This window comes from Benincasa hispida, chromosome 3 (assembly GCF_027475165.1).
Source record: "Benincasa hispida cultivar pf3 chromosome 3, pf3_genome.v1.1, whole genome shotgun sequence".
Taxonomy (NCBI): domain Eukaryota; kingdom Viridiplantae; phylum Streptophyta; class Magnoliopsida; order Cucurbitales; family Cucurbitaceae; genus Benincasa; species Benincasa hispida.
This window is the reverse complement of record NC_143480.1, coordinates 63,163,997-63,188,841: the sequence shown is the minus strand read 5'-3', so window position 1 is coordinate 63,188,841 and position 24,845 is coordinate 63,163,997. Positions and strand designations below refer to the sequence as shown.

General features: G+C 40.9%; 2 protein-coding genes across 2 annotated transcripts; one reads left to right on the top strand and one right to left on the bottom strand.

The window, feature by feature from the left end:
- Positions 1-12,280: 12,280 nt before the first annotated feature.
- LOC120073642 (uncharacterized) lies at positions 12,281-13,339 on the bottom strand. Its single transcript, XM_039026447.2, has one exon. The coding sequence runs from the start codon at positions 13,337-13,339 to the stop codon at positions 12,281-12,283; it is 1,059 nt and encodes a 352-aa protein (XP_038882375.2).
- Positions 13,340-17,416: 4,077 nt separating this feature from the next.
- LOC150037457 (uncharacterized) lies at positions 17,417-18,040 on the top strand. Its single transcript, XM_090312013.1, has one exon. It carries the CDS (start codon positions 17,417-17,419, stop codon positions 18,038-18,040), a length of 624 nt encoding a protein of 207 aa, XP_090168139.1.
- Positions 18,041-24,845: the final 6,805 nt, after the last annotated feature.

Genomic DNA, 24,845 nt, shown 5'->3' with positions numbered 1-24,845 from the left:
TACTTTCAGTGCATCTTCCATTTGCCCTTCTTCAGGATCATCAATCAGATTGTTACCCGATGCTTCCGGAAAATTCTTCATCTGATAGAGTTGATTGATGTCCTCTGCACCGAACGACACTACCCTCCCTTCGACGATCATCGCATCTTTAGTGTTGTTGAGCTGGCCATGGTAGAAGGCCCTCATTACCACTGGAACTACGATGGATGGACACTGGCAGAAAGTTTCCCACCCATGTTCCACCACAATGCTGGTGATGAGATCTAGTAGTGGCGCCGACGTAGGAAAGAAGCCCATTTCCATCCACAAGTCATCATTTTCTTTTTTGGTTGTTGGGCACCTCCTGGTCGACGCAAGCTCGTTGCTCTCCACTTTAGCTTTGCCCTTTTCTTGAGCGGACGCAAGGCGGTGTTTCTGTCTTTGGATGCGTTCTCTTGCCTTGCGTTGCTCTTCTTTTTCCCTTTCCCATTCTTCCACTTCTCTTCTTTTCCTCTCTCTAACGCGTTGCACATTTGCTTTGCGGCATCTTTCCTTCTCCTCCTTTTCCTTCTTCTCTGCTTCTTCTTCTTCTTCTCTCATTTCTCTTTCAAATTGCTCTGAGGCGAGCGTAATGCGCTGCTCATCCTCGAGCCTTATTCTTTCTTCTTCTTCTGCCCTTGCGTTGTCACGACGAACTGCCTCATCGTGAAGTTTTCTGGCTAAATCGCCTAATGCGATGATTTGGCGCGCACGTGACATCTTCTCTTTCTTCTCCTCTAATTCTCTTTTCATTTTCTCTTCTTCCTCTACTATGCATTGAAAGAATGTTGGGTCACTTGTGGACCCTTGCGGCGCATTCTCCTTGCGAACGCCGCATTAGAGGGGTGATGTCAGGGTCTTCTCTGTCTTCAGACGCAACTAATCTGGTATGCGGCGATGAAGCTGGTAGTTGCACTGATGATCTAACTTGTGCTGACACCCCCTCTTCCACCCTTGCGGTGGTTGATTCTCCGTCAAAATCTAAACTTTCCGCTCTCTTCCTCCTGTCCTCCTCTTTCTTCAGGCGCTTCTCTTCCCGCCTACGTTGTTTTCTTTCACTTCTCTTCTTTTCTTTCTTCTCCTTTTTTAGCCAGGCGACTTATCTTCTTCCGTCCGTTTTTCCTCACTTTTTCTCTTCTCCTTCTCTTCAGCCATCCCTAGCTGCTTCTTCGCCTCTACAACCTCCAAAACAGCCCTGATGGGTCCCTCATTGGAGTCTGTTAGGACAGTCTCCTTAGGATCCGAAGTGGCCAGGGCCATTTGATGCGTTATTTTATGATGTGGAAATATAAATGAAATGTGATGGTGAAAAATGCATTGAGCACTCAAGTTTCCTCAGCGGAATCCAAGTGTAAACTCCACTGAGTTTCCTGGTAAGTTCAGGGTCGAACTCAGGGACTTATGAAAACAGGTTGCGTTGGTAATTTTTAGAAAACTTTGCGGTAACCGAATAAATCAATAGTTGTTGAGGTTGTTGTTTGCGGTGATGAAAAATAAATAAATGCGGTGGATTTGAGAAAAGTCGGATTGCGTGATAGATGCACTGAGTATGCAGATGAATGGGTTAAGAATGGCATTAGCTAGTGTTACTTGGGAATGCGTCAAACTATGGGATCATGCTACAACTATGCACAGTAAGTCATTTTCCAATGCAAATGCAATGCTCCTAAGTCTAGGACGCATGTGTTGAATGCAAAAGTGTCTATAGAGCTTATTCCTAAGTCTTTACTCTTGCCCTATGCGATGATGCCGGATGCATAAAGGCAAGGTGACCGCACATAATCATATCCTATCTCTAGGATGCATGCGATGCGTTGATAACAAACACTGCTTATTCCTAAGCTCCTATCTCTTGATTATGCGTTCTAATCTGACTCTCCCGAGCCTAGATTCTAATCTGACTTTCCCAAGCCTAGATCTTATCCTTAGACTACCATTCCGAGTATCTCTAATGGACGAATGAAGCATACATAATACAAGATAATCGCATAGAATGAAGATTCCCAGTTGTGCTAGCTAAATGCTTCTCAACCCATTCAACAGATTTAGCTACTCATGCATATAACAGAGAGTGAACAGATATAAAGAAGTAAATTCCATTTTTATAAATGAGTTTGAGTACAAAATAACAATGGACGATAAAAGTAGAGAGCCTGGTAGAAATTCCTTGCTGACCAAGGCTTTTACACTGTCAATCTCTATTCGGTTCAAAAGATATTCCTACTTCCGCAAGCATCAGCCCTCTCTTTGTCCTTGAAGCTTCTGGCGCTTTCCCAAGCTTACCGGAACGATCTGTTGGCATAACCTCCTTCTCTCGCGTCCGCCTTAAAATGAAAGAAAATCTAAGAACAAGGTTAAACTATCTATAGAACTGTGAACTCGTAAAACAGATGAACCGGTGGAACCCCTTTTCTGAAGGATGCCTTTGGTATTTATAGAGATTCGGGGTGAGGGCAGCTTCTCTCTTATGATTGCTCAGATGGGATGGCTTTAATTTCCTAACTGATGCGTCGAATATTTGTCACCGAAAAGCTGAATGTACTTGTTAGTGGCTGTCAGCTTAATTCGAATTCGACCGTCATCAGCTTTTTATCCCATCGAGATTAATTATGCCTTTCACCCAGATGCGCCCATCAAGTTGCGTCGACCAAGTTGTGGCAATCCTTCTTAAGAAAATGTTTGCGAACACAATCACCGAAAAGCTTTGCGATAATACTGCGCTCAACCAATGATTTCCTATGATCGCAATTACTACCTTGCGTCAACGCATATTCTGCATAAAAACACAAAAATCAACTGTTTCTATGCGATGAACGCATGCGACCGCAATATTATGAATTTGATGCTTTTTGGAAGCAATTTAACATATTTTATCAATGCAAGCCAACATTGTTTAAGAACTTAGCACTATGATAATGTGCATTTCTGCCTATTATCACCATTCTCCGTGAAGCCACCGCCAACTTCTCCTCTGACGGCAGGGGCTGGTTCACTACTCCTGCCTTCGGTAACCCCCTCCCCCCCCCCCCTTTCTAAATTGCTCAAAATACTCCTAAATACCTCTTTGTCGTCTTTCCGTTTCAGTGCGCTTTCAGTCGAAGGTACTGGGAGTGCCACCTCAAGTCTAGTGGCAGGGGCACTCTCTATGCTCGGCCTCTCACAGTAGATGGGTGGTTTTTTGGCTACAGAGGTTTTTCGCCGGGGTTTTCTGGCGATTATTGGGGATGGCTTTGGCTGGGCGGCGAGGCGGCGGCTGGCAGCGAGGAAAGCCACCTCCCATGAGGTGATGGAGGCATAGAAAGGGGATGATGGCTGGGGGGAAGAGTGGGAAGATTGTTTGGCCATTTTTTCAGTGAAGTGAAAGAGACTGGAAATTTGTTTGCTTTTCGGAAGAATGTTTGGAAGGGGATGGGTATGCAGAGAGAACTTTTTTTTTTTTGCTTAGGGTTTTTCTTTCACGAAGAGATGAAAATGAGCTCTCGGGCTTAAGGGAGGTGCGATTTATAGGTTGGGCCTTGATGGGCCCAACATGATCGCTGCATCGCAGGCTTCGATATTCCAAAAAGCCTGTCGTGCGCCCCTCCCATTATGACTTAGCAGAAAGGACGTCCTTTCGTCTGCTAAGTCATAATTCCCTCAAAAGCTGAAGCGATTAGACTACCCTCTCTGCGAATATTTTATCATTTTTTTAATTTTATTTTATTTAATCAGATGGGCGCAATGTTAAGTGTTTAACGCAATGCATTCGTTACCGCAAATGCATATTTGCGGAGGACGGGCACAACGTATATATTAGCGCAACTCACCCATCAACACAACGCATTTCTGGAGGACGGGCGCATGGTATTTCTACTAGCGCAACACAACCATCGACATAGTGTGTATTTGCGGAGGACGGGCACAGTGTACATACGCGTGCAACTCATCTGTCAACGCAATGCATTTTTGGAAGATGAGCGCAAAGTGTATCCATTATCACAAGATACACCCGTCATCGCAATGCATACCTGACGTTATTTATGGTATCACCAACATTGCAACGCTTATCCCAAAACCAAATTGATAAGACGTTGCGGTGTTCATCTTCTTCATTCATTCACAGATTTTAAGATCAACGTAAACTAAGGCTGAAATGGAAATAAATTCAACTAGTCATGAAATTAATGCAAGCTAGAATTAAAGTGGAAATAAATTCAAGTAAGCAATAAAACTAATTTACGAAAGCAATAAACTGATTTAAATAACGCAATAACAAAGCAATAAACTAATTTACGAAAGCAGTAAAGAAAGCGATAAAGAAGGCGGTAAAGATAGTGATAGGGATGCTGATTGAAAAAAGTTCTTCAGGGTTACCGCAATAGTATCCTGCAAGCGATCACTCTTGCTTGCCTAAGTCGATTGTCTCCATGCGTCGTTCCACATTCCCCCACAGTAGGGCTTAATTCGTTGACCATTGACTTTGAATGCGCTGTTTCCATCCTCGTTTGTTAACTCCACTACGCCATGGGGAACGATAGTCTTGATGCGGAATGGCCCATACCAGCGGGACTTCAATTTTCCTGGAAACAATTGCAAACGTGTGAAGATGTGGTTGATAAAATGTCATCGCTAATTAAGGCATGGGGCGTTCCATATCGCGTGAAGATGTTTTTCTTGAGAAATTTTGCCATCGTGGCTGCATCGTTTTTAGCGCATGTGATGGCCTCAACCCACTTCGACACATAATCAACCGCAACCAAAATATATTGATGACCCTCTGAAGGCAGAAATGGGCCCATGAAGTTGATTCCCCATACATCAAACAGTTCAATTTCTAAGATCGAAGTCAAAGGCATTTCATCCCATCTGGACATGTTCCCTATTCTCTGGCACTTCTCGCATTGCACAACATGGGCGTGGGCATCCTTGAATAGCGTTGGCCAAAAATAGCCGCTCTGTAAAACTTTTGCGGCGGTTCGCTGCCTCCCAAAATGTCTTCCATAAGGGGATTCATGACAAAGTTCTAAGAGGTGCTTGGTTTCGTGCTTAGGAATGCATCGACGCAAAATATGATCAGGTCTGAGTCGATACAAGAATGGGTCATCCCAGAAATAAAACTTGACTTCGTGTCTCAACTTCTTCTTCTACTGGTATGAATAGCCTTTAGGTACTTGGCCGCAAACTATGAAGTTTACAATTTCCGCATACCATGGGACATTAACGCATACCGTCATAAGTTACTCATCAAGGAATCTCTCTTCAATCTCTTTCTCTTTCTTCTGAACCTCGCAATTTTCTAATCGTGATAAATGATCTGCGACTTGGTTCTCAGTGCCCTTTCGGTCTTTGATTTCTAGGTCAAATTCTTGTAGGAGTAATACTGATGTGTTATTTTATTAAGTGGAAATATGGATGATATGCGTGATGGATTGCACTGTGCACTCAAGTTTTCCCAGCGGAATTCAAGTGTAAATTCCTTTGAGTTTCCTAGTAAGTCCAGGGTCGAACACAGAGACTTGTGAAAATAGATTGCGTTGATAATAATTTTTTTTTTTATGAAAACTTTGCGATAACCGGGAAAATAAATAAAGAGTTTGGTTGTTGATTGCGTTGATCTAAAAGGAATAACAAAGTTTGAAAAGAGTTGGTAAACGGGAAATGCGATGAATATGCGGTGAACGAATTGAGAAAGATTTCGGCTAACACTCCCTAGAATGCGTTCAAGCTTTGCAATCATGCAACATGCATACAACAATAAACCATCTCTCCGTGCAAATACCACGGCTTCTGAGGCTAGAACGCATGTGATAAGTCTACAGGGTTTACACATAAACCTCTATCTCTATTTATGCGATGGCAACATGACATTCACACAAATATACGACCACATAATATCATTCCCATTCCTGGGATGTGATAACTTGTAGAAATACAAGTTATTTATACTGTTTTATTTAGATATTGCGACTAAAAGAAAGAAAAGTTGCATCGAAAGTATAGAAATTGGCTAAGAAATGCGAGAATTATAAATTGTCGTCAATACACCCACTAACACCATTGCGATGGTAGAATAGAATGTTTCAAGTCTGTTTTGCAGGAAATCAAGTCATCGCATGCATTCATGGCTCAAAGATAAAATGAACAACGCATCTACGTCGCATTCCGTCCATCAATCAAGAATGGAGAGACGATCAATGCAATGACGGCACATGCAAAAATCGATCAAGATCTTTGCGATCAACGCAATTTCAACCGCATGCGGTAATAAAAAACAACACCGCATGCAGGCAAACGATCGAAGATGTAAAGAGCAACGCAATTGCGGAGGATTCAGACGCGTGTACAGCTATCAATGTGCATTTTTTTACTAGATTGATTGCGTAACAAAAGGAATATTCACTCCACCATTTCAAAAACTGCCTTAACAATAAAGTGGGGACCACAATGCAAAGAGTCAAAGCTTCGCCTATAAATAGCTTCTGTAATTCCATTGAAAGATATACAAAAATACTCGATATGAGAAACTTGAATACTGATCTAGGAGAGAGGCTGGTTGAATGACTAATCAAAGTAGATCCGGGAAGAATCAAGAGACAAGGCCGAGAGGTGAGTCTCCGGGCAAAGAATCCTTTCAATCCCCGCCGTTGAAGCTCTATACGAAGGTCATTTCTACCAGACGAGCAAGCCTAAGAGAAAAGCTCTTCTCTTCATCCATTCCACACGCCGACAAGCAAAACCTCCATCCAGATCTGTGTCAAGATGTTGACACTCTTCTGTATTTGTTTCTATCTCGTTTTCATCATTTGTACTCATCTTCTTTACTCTATTATTCACACCATGTATCAAACGCTTAATCTTAGTATTAATTGTTATGATCATTTCCATTATCATCTCTCTGTCTATTTGCGTTCATCCATGATTCACTTTCTCCACGATGTTTTCTTAATTCCCTGGGTAATTAATAAAAATTAAGCAAGTAAATTAATCTGTGTTAAGGAAATAATTATGTTTAGCTAAAGCATCCTAGACGGCATCTTCACCTGTGAGAGCAGAAGTGAAGATGCCATTCTGCATATCGAGAGAGGGTTGGAAGAATGCGTTAACTAAAGCGAGAAGTACTTCTAGAGATGGAAGCAACCTTGTGTTCATCACGTTCATCCCTGTTTCACTATAGAGATATGGGAACGCGGCCGATCACCGAGAGGTGTACGCCAAGGGAAAGCGGAACCTTAGTTACATCTTTAACCAATTAACAAACTTGCGATGTTTTTACTAATTATTCTTTCTATTTATGATTCATACATAAAGACTTGCCATCGCATACCACGATCCTTTGTATAACTTCACAGTCAATCTCGAACTCAGTATCATGTATCAAGTATCTTGTATCATGTTAGTTTAGGATTTACATTTTAATGCACTTTTATTTTCAACGCAATTTTTGTTTATCGAAATTTAAATTCATGTACAAACCAAAAGTTTCATTAATTGTAAATTGGTCACATATATCACGAAAGTAACACATTAACGAAAACAATCCCTGTGTTCGACCTCAGATTACTCTGAGAAACTTGTGTTGGAATTATACTTGGTTTCAGCACAAGGAAACTTGTGACAACGCATTACACCATAGCATACTACAAGCATATAGTTAACAATACATATATCTAGAAGTAGTAATGCATAACACAGCATCCACATTCCATTTCCATCTTTACATCATCAAGTTTATGGCAACATGAGCTTGTTGTTCATTCATCCATATTCATATTTGTTCGCATGTTGTAAGTAAGAGACACATTTCAGCGTACAAGTTTATGGCATCGTTGCCGGGGACATGAGCTTGTAGCACATTATCTATCATCACAGTGCATGCATAACAAGGAATTTAATTTTTACCGTTACAGGATGCATGCGATGCAAGTTGACAAATAGAGCTTATCTCTAAGTCCCTATCTTTTGTTTATGCAAGCCTAATCTTGTTCTTTCGAGTCCAGATTCTAACCTAGCTCTCTCGAGAAGGTTCTTTCTTTAGACTCTCTCTCGAGTAACTCTAAAGGGTAATTTGCACAGCATAAAACAAGACAATCGCAAGCAATGAACTTCCTAGGTCATGTTAGCTTAGTTCTTCTCAACCCATTCAACTAATTTAGATACTCATGCGTATTAAGAGAGTGAGCAGATGTAGAAATAGGACTTCCATTGAATAGATACGAAGATGAAGTACAAATAAAAATGCAAGTATAATAAAGAGCCTAGTAGTAATTTCTTGTTGCTAAGTGTTTACACTGTTTCTACTCGTGTTCTAAAGAAATTCTCGCTCTCACGAGAGTCGGCCGGCTCTTTGCCCTTATGCCCCAAGGTTCTCTCTCGAGTTGCCCTGGGCGATCTCCGGCGCCACCACTCTTCTCGTGCTCTGCCTTAAAAATGAAAGAAAAACTATGAACAGAAGACGGTGAACTGGTCCTATTGTGAACTTGTCAACTGACCAACCCCTTTTCTGAAGAATACACTTGGTATTTATAGGGCATCAATGGTGAAAGGCGGCTTCTCTCTCCCGGTTGTATAGATGGGATAGCTTTAATTTCTGATTGACGCGCCGAATAATTATTGTCGATAAAGCTGAATGTACTTTGTGATCGTTATCAGCTGTCAACTTAATTTGGATTCGACTGTCATCAGCTTTCTATCCCATCACTATGATCATGTGCATTTCTACCCGTTGTCAAATACCCACCTAATCAGTCTTAGTTTTGCGTCCTTTTTTGTCATGAGGTATTTGATCGCAGAATGATCAGTATACATCACCACATTTGATCCAATCAGGTACTGCCAAAATTTCTCCAGGGCAAACACCACTGCGAGCATTTCTTTTTCTATGGTTGTATAATTTTTTGTGAATCATTCAACGTCTTACTGGCATAATAGATAGGATGAAAAACTCTATCTTTTCGCTGGCTCAAGAATGCGCCCACTGCATATCCACTTGCATCACACATCAGCACAAACGTTTGCGTCCAGTCGGGTACAACCAGAATTGGTGCAGTGATGAACGCATTTTTCAGCGTGTGGAACGCTTCGGTGCATGCGTCATTAAAATCATATTCACGGTCAATCTCAAGGAGCACACTTAGGGGTCTTGCAATTTGAGAAAAGTTGCGGATGAATCTTCGATAAAACCCCGCATGTCCCAGAAAACTCCTAAATGTTTTCACATTGATTGGTGGTGGTAACTTGGATATTGCGTCAATTTTTGCTTGATCCACTTCCAATCTTGCCTTTGATATCTTGTGACCTGATGACATGTAGAAATGCATGTCATCTTAGGCCTTTTACTTAGAATTATGAGGGTCGTTAAGCGGAATTTGCGACAATTATGTTGGGAATTCACGAGAAATTGAGTTTTCGGCGTTCAGCATAACGAATCTCAGCTAACTCGTTACTTTTCGTTATTATGCGTTCAATTGTCTATTTTTGTAGCTAATGCAGGAAGTGGACTCAAATGTGGAAACCGGACCACCGTATAGATGACTGCATGCGGAGAAACTCTCCATCGCAAAGGCGAGCGTTCTCGATCAACGCATGGATGTTGCGGTAATCAGCCGTATATGTCCATCGCATAAGAGTTGCGATCGTCAAGTGATTGCGTTCATTGTGTAGAAGTTGTGGTATTAAGCGAATGCGGTCACTACACGATTGCGGCTACATGATAACACATAATAATGGGATCAACGCAAGGTGGGTGGAATGAACACATCAACGTAAATCAAAGGATGATGTTGACATCCCACCTACCACGCCGTTGGCAGCAGGGATTCAGAAAGGACTAAATGCGCCGAATGTTAGAATCAGAGTAGTCCATTAATATTGTTGGCTATTCAAGCTCTATATAAAGAAGCCGATGAGCAGAATTCCAACTTCTTCAGGGATTACCCTTACAACCCAAGGTTTTCTCTGTGATCCAGACAAATATGTGAGAAGAAGCTTGAGAGTTCTTCACCTCCTTTATCCATTCCGAGTGACGGCTGAAACCTTTGATCGGAGCTAGATCTCGGGGGAGTCAACTTCATCGCCTATCCATGGCACCACCGGCAGCTTTGACGCACATCCGCTAGAAGCAAGTCTTTGCTTCTAGCCGATCATTTCATTTTCCTTTCTTTTCTTATATTGTATTGTATGACATTTTATGATTAAGGAATTAATACAATTTGTTTTCAATGCATTTCTCTATTTCCTTCAACTCCATCCCCATCTTCTTTACTTAGCATCTTTAACTTTCATTGCATCACTTAGTGAGATTGCTAGAGTATCGCATACTTAGTCATGTGGATTAGAGATATGAAGCATGTAGCAAAACAACGAGAGGTGTGCGTTGCATGAGTGTGTGAGAAAACCTTATTTGTTTAGTGTGAAGCTGTAGCAACGCCTGTCTATAGGCGGACGCAATGCTTGTCTATGAGTAAAGTCAACAACAACTAACTGCTCGAGAGGGTAAGTGGTTGGTCGCATTAAGCAATGTAAGTCATTGTTCACTAGAGATAGAAATAATCTTATGTCAGCAAAGTTCATGCTGTTACCTTGTCTTATGTATGCACCCATCACACCTTTAGAGCTGCTCGAGAGAGAGTCTAAAGAAAGAACCTAAGACTTGAGAGAGCTAGGTTAGAATCGATGCTCGAGAGGGCTAGATTAGATTTGCATAAGCAAGAATGGAGACTTAGGAATAAGCTCTATTTGTTATTACACAGAGTATGCACCCTACGGAGAGGACAATGGCTGCGTCCAGGAAGTAGGATATGGTAGTTGTATACGGTCATCTTGACACTTATGCATACCCACCATATACATCCTAGATTTAGGCTTTTAGTGTGTGTAGCATGATCACATGGCTTGCGTTGACTAAGGTTGCCCTTATGGTCACTCTTAAGTATTGCAATGAAAACATCTCCGCATTTTATCTATCTTTCCCATTCATTTGTTTCATGTCAAGAGTTGTCGTGTCTCTACCTCTCATGCATATTCTCATTGCATTGTCTGTAAGATAGGAGTAGGAGTAGGATTAACTTAGCAACCCCTCTAACATTTTTTTATTTGACCGCCGCATGCACATTATCGCATTCATTTGTCTACAAGTCCCCATGTTCGACCTCGGATCATCCGAGAAACTTGCATTCGCATTATACTTGGCGTGAACGCAAGAAAACTTGTGACAGGACGCATGGTCATCACATACATTTATTAGCGCATAATCATTCCAATGCATGACCATCAACGCATGACTATCAACGCATACTTTAAGAACATGCATCGCATACTGCGTCCAAGGGATTTTAGTTGTCGATTAAATTGACATCTAATTTCCCGTCACCATGACCTAGCACTATTCCTTCTTCTACCATAAAATGGCATTTCTCCCAGTTCAAAACCAAATTTGTTTCAACGCATCTCTTCAAAACTTTTTCCAGATTTGATAAACAAGATCCATAGGTGTTGCCAAAAATCGAAAATTCATCCATGACCACCTCGATTGACTCCTCTAGGAAATCTGAGAAAATGACCATCATACACCTTTGGAAGGTGCCTGGTGCATTACAGAGTCCAAATGGCATGTGAGGGAATGCAAATGTGCCGAATGGGCATGTGAAAGTTGTTTTGTCCTGATCTTCTGACGCAATTGTGATCTGGTTATACCCTAAATAACCGTCAAGAAAGCAAAAGAATTCATTCTCTACAAGCCGATCCAACATTTGATCAATAAACGGTAGTGGAAAATGGTCCTTTTTTGTGGCCAAATTTAACTTGCGACAATCCATGCATATTCTCCACCCCATGGTTGTTCTGGTTGGAATTAATTCATTTTTGCTGTTGGTGACGACGGTCATGCCCCCTTTCTTTGGAACGCACTGCAATGGGCTTACCCAACTACTATCAGATATGGGGTAAATGACACCTGCATCAAGCCACTTCACAATCTCTTTCTGGACAACCTCCCTCATGGTAGGGTTCAGACGGCGCTGCCTCTCTACGGATCCTATTTTTCCTTCTTCAAGACGGATCTTGTGCATGCAATACAAGGGATTGATCCCTCGAATGTCCGCTAAGGTCCATCCCAAGGCTTTCGCGTATTTCTTAAGGATCTGAATAAGTGCTTCCTTCTTTTCTTTGCTCATGAGGCAGAGATTATGACTGGTAGAGTGTCGTTGCCTCCTAAACAAACATATTTAAGGTACGCTGGTAGCGCCTTCAACTCCAACATGGGTGGTTCTTCCAAAGATGGCTTAGCTCACTGTGTTGATTGTTCAAATAACTTTATTAATTCAAAATCTGAGTCAGTTTGTATTGCAGCGCAATTCTCCTCCAACATTGCGCCAACCTCAAAGTCTTCTTCCTCCGATTCTTCTTCAAACTCGTGCCATTGTTCTTCCTGTAGTTCTCCAATATACTGGCAGTTTTCCATATCATTTGGGTATTTCAATGCATTGAGAACGTTGAACTTCGCTTGCTGATTGTCGACTCTTATGGTGAGTTCTCCTTTTTGTACGTCGATCAGCGCTCGCCCTGTTGCGAGAAATGAACGACCCAAGATGATCGGCACCTCAGTGTCAGCTTCATAATCTAAAATAATAAAGTCAACAGGAAAGATGAATTTATCCACTTGCACCAGTACGTCTTTTATCTTACCCTCTGGATGCTTTATTGATCTATTAGCCAACTGCAACGTAACTGTGGTGGGTCTTGCGTTGCCGTTGTTTAACTTCTTGAAGATTGAAAAGGGCATCAGGTTTATACTTGTCCCTAAGTCACAGAGCGCATTTCCGACTTCTTTACCCCCTATTGAGCATGGCAATGTGAAGCTCCCTGGATCTTTCATTTTCTTAGGGATGTTGTTCTGGAAGAGCGCACTACACTCATACGTTAGTGCGACAGTTTCATTTTCCCCGATCTTCCTCTTATTGGTGAGTATATCCTTGAGGAACTTCACATAGCTCGACATTTTTTCCAATGCTTCTACTAAGAGAATGTTGATATGTAGCTGTCGGAGAACATCCAGGAACCTCTTGAATTGTTTACTATCATCTTTCTTTTTCAACCTAGACGGGAAAGGTGGAGGATCTCGCCGTACTTCTTGATCGTTTGACTGTTCTTTGAGGTCCCTTGCTTCCTGTGTTCTTGGGGCTGGAGATTGCGATGACTTTGGTTCTGGGTTTTGTTGAGATTCGTTCTTCATAGAGGTAGTTGCTTCTAAACTGGTAGATCTGTTGTTTGTGATTGAGTGGTCATTGTTGGTGATTGAGTCTTCTGGCCGTTCTTTTGATTCTAGTACTGATGGCACGGGCACCATCTTTCTACCACTTCTCAATGTCACAGCTTGACATTGTTATTTTTCGTTTGATCCCGGTGCTTCCGAGCTGCTGGGTAGCATACCAGGTGCTCTATTCTTAAGCTCGTTTGCAAGCTGTCCAACCTACACCTCCAAATTTCTAGTGGAGGAAGCATGCGACTGTATAATTGCCTTGTTCTTTTCGATATATTGTTTCAGTAGTGCTTCTAAAGACAAGGTACTAGATGAGGTGTTAGAAGAGGACGGTTGGTTGTGTGGCTGTCAACTCTAAAAATTACCCTGGCTTTGATTTTGATGATGGAAAACTGGAAGATTACCTCGATTCCCAAGATGACTGTTCTATAGATTCCTTTAGCCCCCCGGTCGTGATTCCCTCCCCAACTAAAGTTGGGGTGATTCTGCCAACCAAGGTTGTATGTGTTGTTGAACGGGTTATTGTGAATAGAATATATGGCTGTGGATTTAACGGGCAAACTTCCATCGAGTGCCCCTCTCCGCATTGGATGCAGCTTACTGCCGCCACTTGCGTCAGTGCATTGGCTTGCGCTGCACTTTGAGAGAGATGTCCTTGATTAATAGCCATAGTCTGGAGGAGCGAGGTGACTGCGGCCATCTGGGCGGCCAAGGTGGTTATTGTATCAGCTGGTACAATGACACTTTCTACTTCTCTTCGCTCCAGGCCTCTTCCCATACCCTTCATCCATCTGGTCATGTATTTCATGAGATGCGATCTAAGATGACCTTTGCTTCCGTATACGTCTTGTCCATGAACCCTTCTGCCGTGGAGGCATCGACAACTACTTGCATTGATCTATCCAAGCCATTATAGAAGGTTTCCATAAGAACGCAAACGGGAATCCCGATATGCGGACAATTCTTCACCAATCTTCTGAATCGCACCTATACGGTGCTCAGAGTTTCATTTTCCATCTGTTAAAAATTTAACACATCCCTTCGTCTTCTTGCGTTGACGGCGGGCGGGAAAAATTTCTTCATAAACCTTTCAACCAGCTGGTCCCATGAGTTGATTTCATTCGGCTCTAATGAATGAGCCCACCTCTTTGCCTCATCCCAAAGTGTATACAGGAAAAGATATAATCTAATTCCTTCAAGAGTCACACCAGGAATGGAGAATGTATTGCACATTTCTACGAAGCTGGTCAAGTGAGAATGCGGGTCTTCTCCTTGTAGACCTCCAAACTGCCCCGCATTTTGGATCATTTGAAGCATGACCGGCTTGATCTCGAATCTTGCATTCTCCTCCACCGTAGGTCTTGCAATTTCGAGCGAAAAGTCATATAAATTCGGCACCGCATAGTTCCTCATTGGGATAATGCGGTCGGCGACCAGAAAAACTGGGTCTTGCGCCGGCCGATTTATTCCCTAGTTCCCCTCGGGCCTTTCGTTGTTAACCATGGTTCTTCTCGCCTTGTTCAGTTCTGAAGTGCTCGTGCACGAAAATTACGCTCGATCTCTAGGTCGGCTTCGAATTCTGGTTCAGTCTCAGTACTCATACACCGTCAACCTGTTCTCCGCGTTAAACAGACAGTACAACAGAGATCTATCCTGCAAAATACCACAAAAATATTCAACACTAAAAATTGCCAATCCCCGGCAACGGCGCCTAAAACTTGTAATAAAAGAATTTAATCTTATGCGCTATGATTTATGATGTGATGATTCAACTTCTTGTCCCCGGCAACGGCACCAAAAACTTGTTATAATAAAATTTAATGCGTTGATTGTGTATCGTCAACAACTTATTAGGTTGCTGACGTACGTATGCGCTTTACGACAATGATAATGTGATACTACGTTCTATATGTATGCGATGATAATGATATGCGTTTGTAGTATGCATTCGTGTAGTGTGCGTGTCACAAGTTTTCTTACGCTGGAACCAAGTATAATTCCAACGCAAGTTTCTCAGAGTGATCTGAGGTCGAACACAGGGATTGTTGTGATTAGTGCGATACTAATGTGGTACATGCAACCAGTTAACATAAAGAATAAAGAATTGATTTGTGAAAAGTAAAATGCGATGAAAAGTAAAATTGCGATAAAGAATAGAATGCGATGATAAAAAAAAGTGCGGTAAAATAAAATGCGATGATAAAATAAATTGCGGTGATAAGTAAAGTGCGATAAAGTAGAATGCGGTGATCAATAAATGAATAAACAAATAATATACAAGTTGAGGACTGACTGTGAAGATGTGCAAAAGTGTCTGGTGAATGCGGTGGCAAGTCTTGTGAAATGAGTCAGAAAAAGAAAGGGTTGAGGGAAAGGACATCGCAAGTTCGTCAATCTTGTTGAGGATGCAATTAAGGTTTCGTTTTCTCTTGGCGTACACCTCTTAGTGATCGGCCGCGTTCCTATATGTCTATGGTGAAACAGGGATGCACGTGATGAACGCAAGGTCATTTCCATCTCTGGAAATACTTCTCGCTTTAGTTAACGCATTCTTCCAACCTTCTTTCGAGAGGCGGAATAACATCTTCACTTCTGCTCTCATAGGTGAAGATGCCATCGAGCATGCTTTAGCTAAACTTAGCCGATTTCTTCAACAAAGATTAACTTACTCGCTTAATCCTTCCCCTTTACCTTGGGGGATGAGTTACACATGATGAAAGAAATGGATGATGAATATAAGGTGAAGAACAAAGAGATGATGATGAATATGATAATGACATTGAAATCTAAGGATAAGCGTTTGTTACAGATAGTGAATGAAATATTAGAGATGAACACAGTGGATGAATAGAAAATAAGAACAAATACGGAAAGAGTGTCAATGTCTTGACATGGATCTCGATCGGAGACGATTTGCTTGCCGGCGTGTGGTAGAAATGGAGTGGAAAACTTCCCTCTCAGGCTTGTTTTCTAGGTAGAAGTGACCCTTTGCACAGAGCTTCTTCTTCGGGAATGGAAATAATTGCTTGCTCCAGAGACTTACCTTTTGGTCTTGTCTCGTCTTTTTCCCCCGATTTCTATGAATTGTCTCTTCAGACCAGCCTCCTTTCTTTGAATTTAATGAAGCTATTTATAGACCTTGGCTCCTTCTGCATTAGTGGTCCTGCTCTGTAAAGCTGATAATTCCTACCATGGCATAGTGGAAACGTCCGCTCTGCTCCACGTTCAATTTGTCAGAATCATACAACAGAAAAGTTGTACAATATCAGAAGTCCTTGCGAATGCATTGCTCTTTACATCTTCGATTGATCGCCGCATGCGGTGTAATTGCTTTGATCTTTTATCGATTGCCACATGCAGTGGAAATGCGTTGATCGTTTGAGTTCATGATCGATCGTCGCATGTGCTGCAATTGCATTGTTCTTTTTCGTTCTTGATCGATTGTCGCATGCAATGTGGATACGTTGTTCATTTTTTTCCTCGAGCGGTTGTCGCATGTGGTGACCTATTTTCCTGCAAAACAAAGACTTGGACATTCCATTTTGCCATCGCAACGGGGTTAACGGGTGTGCTTACGACACTTTACAACTTTCGCGTTTCTAAGCCAATTTCTATACGGTCGATGCAACTTTTCCTTCTTTTTGCCACATAATCTAAATAAAACTTTATAAATAACTTGTATTTCTACAAGTTATCAACTATGGTCCTTCAGAGGTGTATAGACCTGTAGTGGTTGTTACTGAGAGATCAGCAGGATTGAATTCCATGTCTTCATGTCGTAGAGGGGAATTGATTATGCCTGGCACCTCTTCATCCGAGACAGAAGTTGAAGTTGGTCAATTTTTTTTTAGTAAGAGTGATTGAAAAATGAGATTGTCTATTCTGTGCATAAACAATAATTTTGAATATAAGGTAAGGAAGTCAACTAAGTCTTTGTTTACTGTTAAATGTATAGAGGATAATTGTAAATGGAGCTTTCGTGCAGTTAAAATTCCTGGGTGTGACATATTTAAGATCACGAAGTATATGCAATCCCACACATGTTCTATTGGAATTTTAAATCATGACCATAGACAAGAAACGACTACGGTAGTTGATGAACTAATCAAAGACAAGTTTACAAGCATAGGACGTGTTTATAAACCTTGTCACATCATCGAGGATATGAGAAAAGAGTACGGCGTAAACATAAGTTACGATAAGGCGTGGCGTGCAAGGGAAACCACTTATGCTCTCGTCAGGGGTACTCTGGAAGAGTCGTACGCTGTTTTACATGCATATGGTGAAGCGTTAAAGATGGAGAATCCAGCTACAAGGTTTGAAATCGAACTTGAAAATGATGTCCATTTCAAGTACATGCTTATGGCATTAGGACCTTGTATTAGAGGTTTTTCAAGTTGTCGACCTGTGATAATTGTTAATGGATCGCATTTGAAAGGAAAATACAAAGGGACCATGTTGGTCGGCGTCTCCATGGATGGCAACAACCAAGTTTACCCACTAGCATATGACATAGGGGACAATGAAACTGATCGAGCTTGGAAGTGGTTTATGTCAAACTTGAAGTGTGTCATTGGAGAACCCCCTAACTTGGTGTTTGTGCCCGATCGAGCGGTATCTATTGGCAATGCCATTCATGCAGTTTTTTCCATAGCATTTCATGGATTGTGCATCTACCGCCTAAAAAATAATATTCTTTCCAACTTTAAGGACAGTACGATTGTTGGAATGTTCAAGGATGCAGCCAGGGCATTTTGCATGTCAGAGTTCCAAGCACACTGGGACTAACTACGTACTTTTTGAAATGGTGCAATATCGAAATATTTGAAGGATATTGGTCTTGAAAGGTGGGCGCATGTTTACCAAACAAAATGAAGATACGATAACATGACGTCCAATAGTGCAGAGTGTTTCAATTCATTGACTAAAGAATATCGACAGCTACCCATAATGTGCTTGTTGGAACACGTTCGAGGCCTCATCCAGTCATGGTTTTATGAATAGAGAAATTATTGGGCATCTCGAACGAAATCACACTCGGACTATTGTGAAAACCGATTAGCAACTGAGTGTGACAAAAGTAGACGATATCGAGTTGAGCCGATTGATTGTTATAGGATCCATGTGCAGGACAATCGATTAGATGGTATTGTGAACCTCCATACAAAGGAATGCACATGCAAGGAATTTGACTCACTCGGTATCCTATGTTCGCATGCGATTGTGGCTGCGTGAGAATGAAACATCCCCATCCATGGTTTGTGCAGTCCATTCTATAGCATTGACTCCCTCATGGCTGCTTATGCAGAGCCTGTAAATCCATTTGATCACATATCTGAATGGAAGAGACCTTCGGGATATGTGGAAAAGCATATTGCACCTTCTAGAAGAGTGGTACAGGTCAGGCGACGAAGAGTACAAAGAATACCATCAAGAGGAGAACAACGCAGACAAATAAAATATGGTAGGTGTGGGAACTACGGGCATAATCGACAAAACTGCAGTGAACTACTGATGTTTGGGCGACCTATTGATTCTAATACAAATGATTCAAATGTCGGTCCATTGTAATTGTCTATGGGCCACTTGTCTATTCACGAATCCTCATTACTGTAACTATGTGCCACTTTAATCCTCAAAACTGTAATTTTCTATGTGCCACTTGTCTATTCACAAATCTCTTCAAATATTAATTAAATTGTTGGCTATTCGTGAACCATTCGGGAAACGTCTCGCTCTCGCGAATCTCGCTCTCACTAATCTCGTCATCGCTAATCTCACCATCGCTAATCTCGCTATCACTTGTAATCCCTTTTAAAATGTCTCGCTTATAAGTTTGATTACTAGAGTTTGTCTATTCATGAATCTCTTCAGATATCTCGTTCTCCCTTTTATAAGTGTAATTAAATTGTTGGCTATTCGTGAACCATTCTAGAAACGTCTCGCTCTCGCGAATCTCACTCTCGCCCATCTCGCTCTCGCTAATCTCACTCTCGCTAATCTCACTCTCGCCCATCTCGTTCTCACTAATCTCGCTCTCGCTCACCTCGCTCTCCCTTTTATAAGTGTAATTAATGATTATCGTTTACTTCTTCTAAGCGATCGTGTTGCGGAGCCCTGTGATCGTGTAGTAGTTGGTAAGCGATCATGTTGTAATCTGTAAGCGACCGTGTAATAAATTATAAGCGATCGTGTAGGGGTTTGTAAGCAATCGCAGAATATTTTGTAAGCCCATCTCGTGTATCTCGCTCTCCCTTTTATAAGTGTAATTAATGATTATCGTTTACTTCTTTTAAGTGATCATGTAGCGGAGCCCTGTGATCGTGTAGTAGTTGGTAAGCAATCGTGTTGTAATCTGTAAGCGATCGTGTAATAAAGTATAAGGGATCGTGTAGGAGTTTGTAAGCGATCGCAGAGTATTTTGTAAGCCCATCTCATGTATCTCACTCTCCATTTTATAAGTGTAATTAATGATTATCGTTTACTTCTTCTAAGCGATCGTGTAGCAGAGCCCTGTGATTGTGTGGTAGTTGGTAAGCGATCGTGTTGTAATCTGTAAGTGATCGTGTAATAAATTATAAGCGATCGTGTAGGGGTTTGTAAGCGATCGCGGAGTATTTTGTAAACCCATCTCGCATATCTCGCTCTCCCTTTTATAAGTGTAATTAATGATTATCGTTTACTACTTCTAAGCAATCATGTAACAAAGGCTTGTGATCGTGTAGTAGTTGGTAAGTGATCATGTTGTAATCTGTAAGCGATCGTGTAATAAAGTATAAGTGATCATGTAGAAGTTTGTAAGCGATCGCGGAGTATTTTTTAAGCCCATCTCACGTATCTCGCTCTCGCGTATCTCACTCTCCCTTTTATAAGTGTAATTAATGATTATTGTTTACTTCTTTTAAGCGATCGTGTAGTAGAGACCTGTGATCGTGCAGTAGTTGGTAAGCAATTGTGTTGTAATATGTAAACGATCGCGGGGTGTTTGTGGGCGATCGTCTAGTGTTACTAAGTGAACGTGTAGAGGCTATAAACGATCGTCTAGTTTGTCTATTCATGAATCCTTTCAGATTTCGCTTATCTCGCTCTTCCTTTTATAAGTTTAATTTAACTTGTTGGCTATTCATGAATGAATCTTCTATATTCATGGTAGTTCTACACTAACAATTTAAATAACATGTTAGTAAAATTACATCAATAATATACATAATATACATAATATACATGTACGTTAATAATATAGAGTGTTCGTCCACAATTGACATGCCAATTGCATCCTAAAGTCAGTCATCGTATCCTGAGTTATTACAAATGGGGCACTACCAGTCACTAAATGTTCTAAGAATTTTACAACAAATATTCTACAATCTAATGACCCGTGTTGTGTATTCATAAAGGTAGGTCGGGATATCCTCCAATAAGACGTTTCGATGTCCAGCTTCCAACATTTCAAGTCACAGTAGTGAAGAAGCGATGGTAGGGTGTAAGTCAACGGTTCAAGGAAAGACTTTAGCTTCTTCTTTGATGTCATGGACGATAGTGAATCAAATACGAACAATCGGCCTCTATTTAGATCGAATGCTATCAACATCCAATGCTGATAAATGTTTGTTGTCATGTATACGAAGTCCACATCTAACCACTTGACATGAAATTTACCCATGACATAATCCGGTAACGTCTCATCTGCCCATGCTATGGCAGCATCCAAGGTCGACTTATTCTTAATATGTTTGTAGACCCCATCTCGAGAATTTAGGTGACTCTACACGAAGAAAAGAAATATTAAAACACATAATAGTCAACCAACGTATTCCTATTCAAAAGTACAGTAAATGGTTACCGTTATTCCAATTGGCAGGATGGTGAAGCAAGCCATACACATGTCTGGTCGCCTATAGAATTTATCTTTCATGAACTCAAATAGGATATTTAGGGTCTGCATCTAGAACAAGATATACGTTAGGAGAGGGTTTATAACTGTATGTACTTGGTAAAAAGGACAAGGATCGTAAACTTACGTCACACTCAGCCCATGAACTTGGTTCAGTCAACTCCTAGAAAAAGGTTTTGGATAATGGCCAAACTGCATTTTCTCGAACCTCGTTGTCCGTATTCTTATTGACAATCCAGTTCACCATTTCTTTCAATATAGCAGCTGGAACCTCATGCTCCAAGGAGTATTGGATCGTTGCTTTAAACTGTATCGTAGGTACCCCAAGGAGAGGGTACTTAATATTTGGACGATCCAAAGGATGTTGAACCTTAATTTCCTTCTCTTTTGTTATTTTCTTTTTTTGGTTCAACGGAAGGTGTGTACTTATCAATGACCTTCCTCTTACGTGTTGTTTTTCTACTCTCGACCATAACCTACAGAAATATAACAAAATGCTGAACATGTTGAATAACAAATATGAAGAAAGAAATTTTCGAATCACATAATGATCATACATGTGAATCGAGATGTAGGGTGTTAGAAGAGGTCGTGATATCAAGTTGTACAGATGAATTGAGAGGTGAAGGTGGGATCGGTGACTTAGGTGGAGGTGGGGTAGGTGACTTAGGTGGAGGTGGTGTAGGTGACTTAGGTGGAGGTGGGCTAGGTGACCTACGTACAGTCGGGATGAGGGACATAGTGGCATCATGGCCTGTCTGTAGAGTAGGAGACCTCGTCGCCTCAAACACCATGGAACCCTTCACAGACTGTAATAGAGACAAAATAGTTGACAATTGTGGTTTCATGTCTCTCATGTCCATCTCTAGGTTCGATATACAGGCATCCAAGCTCGATATTGAGCTGTCAATGCTTCGCAGGTACGCATATACACCAGGATCAACATTACCTCCCTTCTTATGGCCCGAAACCTCCGGGACAGAACACTCTTCCTCAGACTCAGGACGTACGTTACCCACCAGCACATCATGAAACATATCCTCGCTAAAGGTGTAAGTAGGCTGGTGGATGTTTTGGTCCTCATCAGATTCGTCATCCTTCACTCCACCTTCTGAATTACCCTGTTGTTCACCTTCCCCACCTTCTAAACTACTGCCACTATTTGAACTACTAGAGCTCCTTGAACTCTCGATGTCGGAGTGTGCTTGTCTTACGACCCATCTATCAATTGGGGTGTCCCAAAACTTCTTCTTAGCATCGGACATGACAAGACCCTATTTGACTTTTGTCTGCATTAAGGAACCCAATAAGATGGTTAGTGTACATTTAACTACCGAATAAACATACTGTGGCTACATAGATTACACTTACATTTTCAGACTAAAAAATGTCTTTCTCGAGTGCTTTAAATGACACCGAGTGGGAGCATGACCACCGTAATATACGAGGAATGGCTACCTTGCTCTTTCGAGTGGCAACGTTCCCTGATATTGACGAAAGGATCTCATACGTCCACACCTAAATCCAAACAACTCAAATTTATAACTATGTTAATGTTAAACCAAAGATAAAGTTAAGTTAAGGAACATCTACCTGGAATGCTTGGGGAAATCCATGGAGTGAGTACTTCACAATATAATTTTTATTTCTCCCCACCTTCTCCTTGTATAAACCAACCTTGTCGTTAAGTGTGGTCTTCAAGGCGTCGAGTGTCCTCTGCCAAATAATTGTATTCCAATCAAGATTGTTGTAGTAGTCTATGTCTTCAACATCGTCAAATAGAGTATGATCTACAACATTCTTTTGCTTGTTTTTACCCATCATTGCAACCTCTGTGTTACTAGGGTAATTTTCACAGCATCATCGTCATTTTCAAATACCAATTTTTTGTATTCTTCTTCAAACAAATTCAAGTGGAATGCGTCTGAGGTCGACTGACTACCAAAGTACCTCGTAAAAGTTCTTGTGAGGACTCCTCACTCCGTCCAACTCACGTAGGAGACTGCCATAAACCATTGATCAATAAAAAGTCATCCTTCAAAAATGTGACGACCTTTCCTCTGACAAAGAAACTAATTGAGTCAATTCCTCACTTCTTCACTTCCCTCAATAATATATGGTGGATTAGTGGGCTATTGAATACAAGTTCAATGTTTAAAATGCGACCAAAAACTTTTTTCTTGAACTTTTCTAACTGCCTTCCGGTAAGCTTCTGCTTTACAATCTTGTTGGGATTGGCAACATGGGCCAAACAAGTTACTTACCCGGGAAACCTATCAACTTCACGAATTTTAAAAGATTTTGACATCTTAAATTACTCCTGCATTGTATGAACATTCAATTTATCAGTTAACAGGTTCGTACTAAAAAATCACTAACAAAACATACTGTTAAAGTCTCGCTAATCTCGCTAATCTCGCTCTCGCCCATCTCACTTTCGCTCATCTTGATCTAGCCCATCTCGCTTTCACTCGTCTCGCTCTAGCCCATCTCGTTTTCGCTCGAATCGCTCTATCCCATCTCGCTCTCACAAAACTCGTCCACTATCATGTCTGACTCTAACTACATCTTCTTCATCCTCAACCAATGCAGAACACATCGAAACCCAAAATAAAAAACAGACGAGACCGATTAAACCCCAAAACCAGTTATGAACGTGACGACCGATCAAACGAAACCAACCTAAATAGACACAACACAACATGGAAGACAAAAATTAAATTCACTAACCCAGTAGAGAACTTCGATTACGGCAGTAGATGGACGATAGTTTTGTAGAGCGAGATTGAACGACACTTGCACGATAATTTTGAGCGGAGTGGGATGACCATTGAGTTTGAGCACACTCGTATAGACTAGATGGGCATTTTTGTAATCTCATCCCGTGATGAGGTGAGTAGAGGGTCAATTGACATTATTTTTTAAAAATGGGTCATTTGACATTTTGGACCCAAAAATTAGGTCATCCGTACAAATTTCCCAAAAGGCTTGTATCTTCAAGTAATGTTCAATTTCAAGAGTTAGGGAGTCTTCTGATTGTTGGAAGAATTCTCTTTAACCTCTTTGGAGTCTAAACTTTTTGAATCCTTCAAATGAAGGAGAACTCTCATGTGGGCTTTATGGACTTAGGCTTGGTTGGTCCATTGACTTGGTCCTTGGGCTCAAATTATTGGATTTAGGCATGGTTGGTCTTTGGGCCAAATTAAGCCTAATTTTAGGTTAAATTGGACCTAAGCTGAAATATTAGCACTTAATTTGACCAAAATAATTAATTTGATCCAACGATCAAGATGAAAATACGTGGCATCATGAGGATCTATCCGTTTTTGTCTTCAATTTCAATTCGGGATATATTTTGACTTTTAGTTAGTCTTAAATCTAATAATTTGTGTTTTTGTAATTATGTGACAATTTATGATTGATCCAAAATTTTTCATTCAACATATGTTGCATTTCTTTGTATAAAAATTATTTATTTAATCAATTTAAGTAAAACTCAACTTTGAGGGACTAGAGTCAAGATTTTTTGAAAGTATGGAGATTAAAATTGGCCATGAAAATATATAGACTAAAGTTAAACAAACTTTAAAATATAAGGACCGTAATGATATTTTAACCCGATAAAAAGGAAACAAACAAATAAACAAAAAATAAATAAAATACAGTTTAACGAAATTACAAAATTACCACTGGTATAAG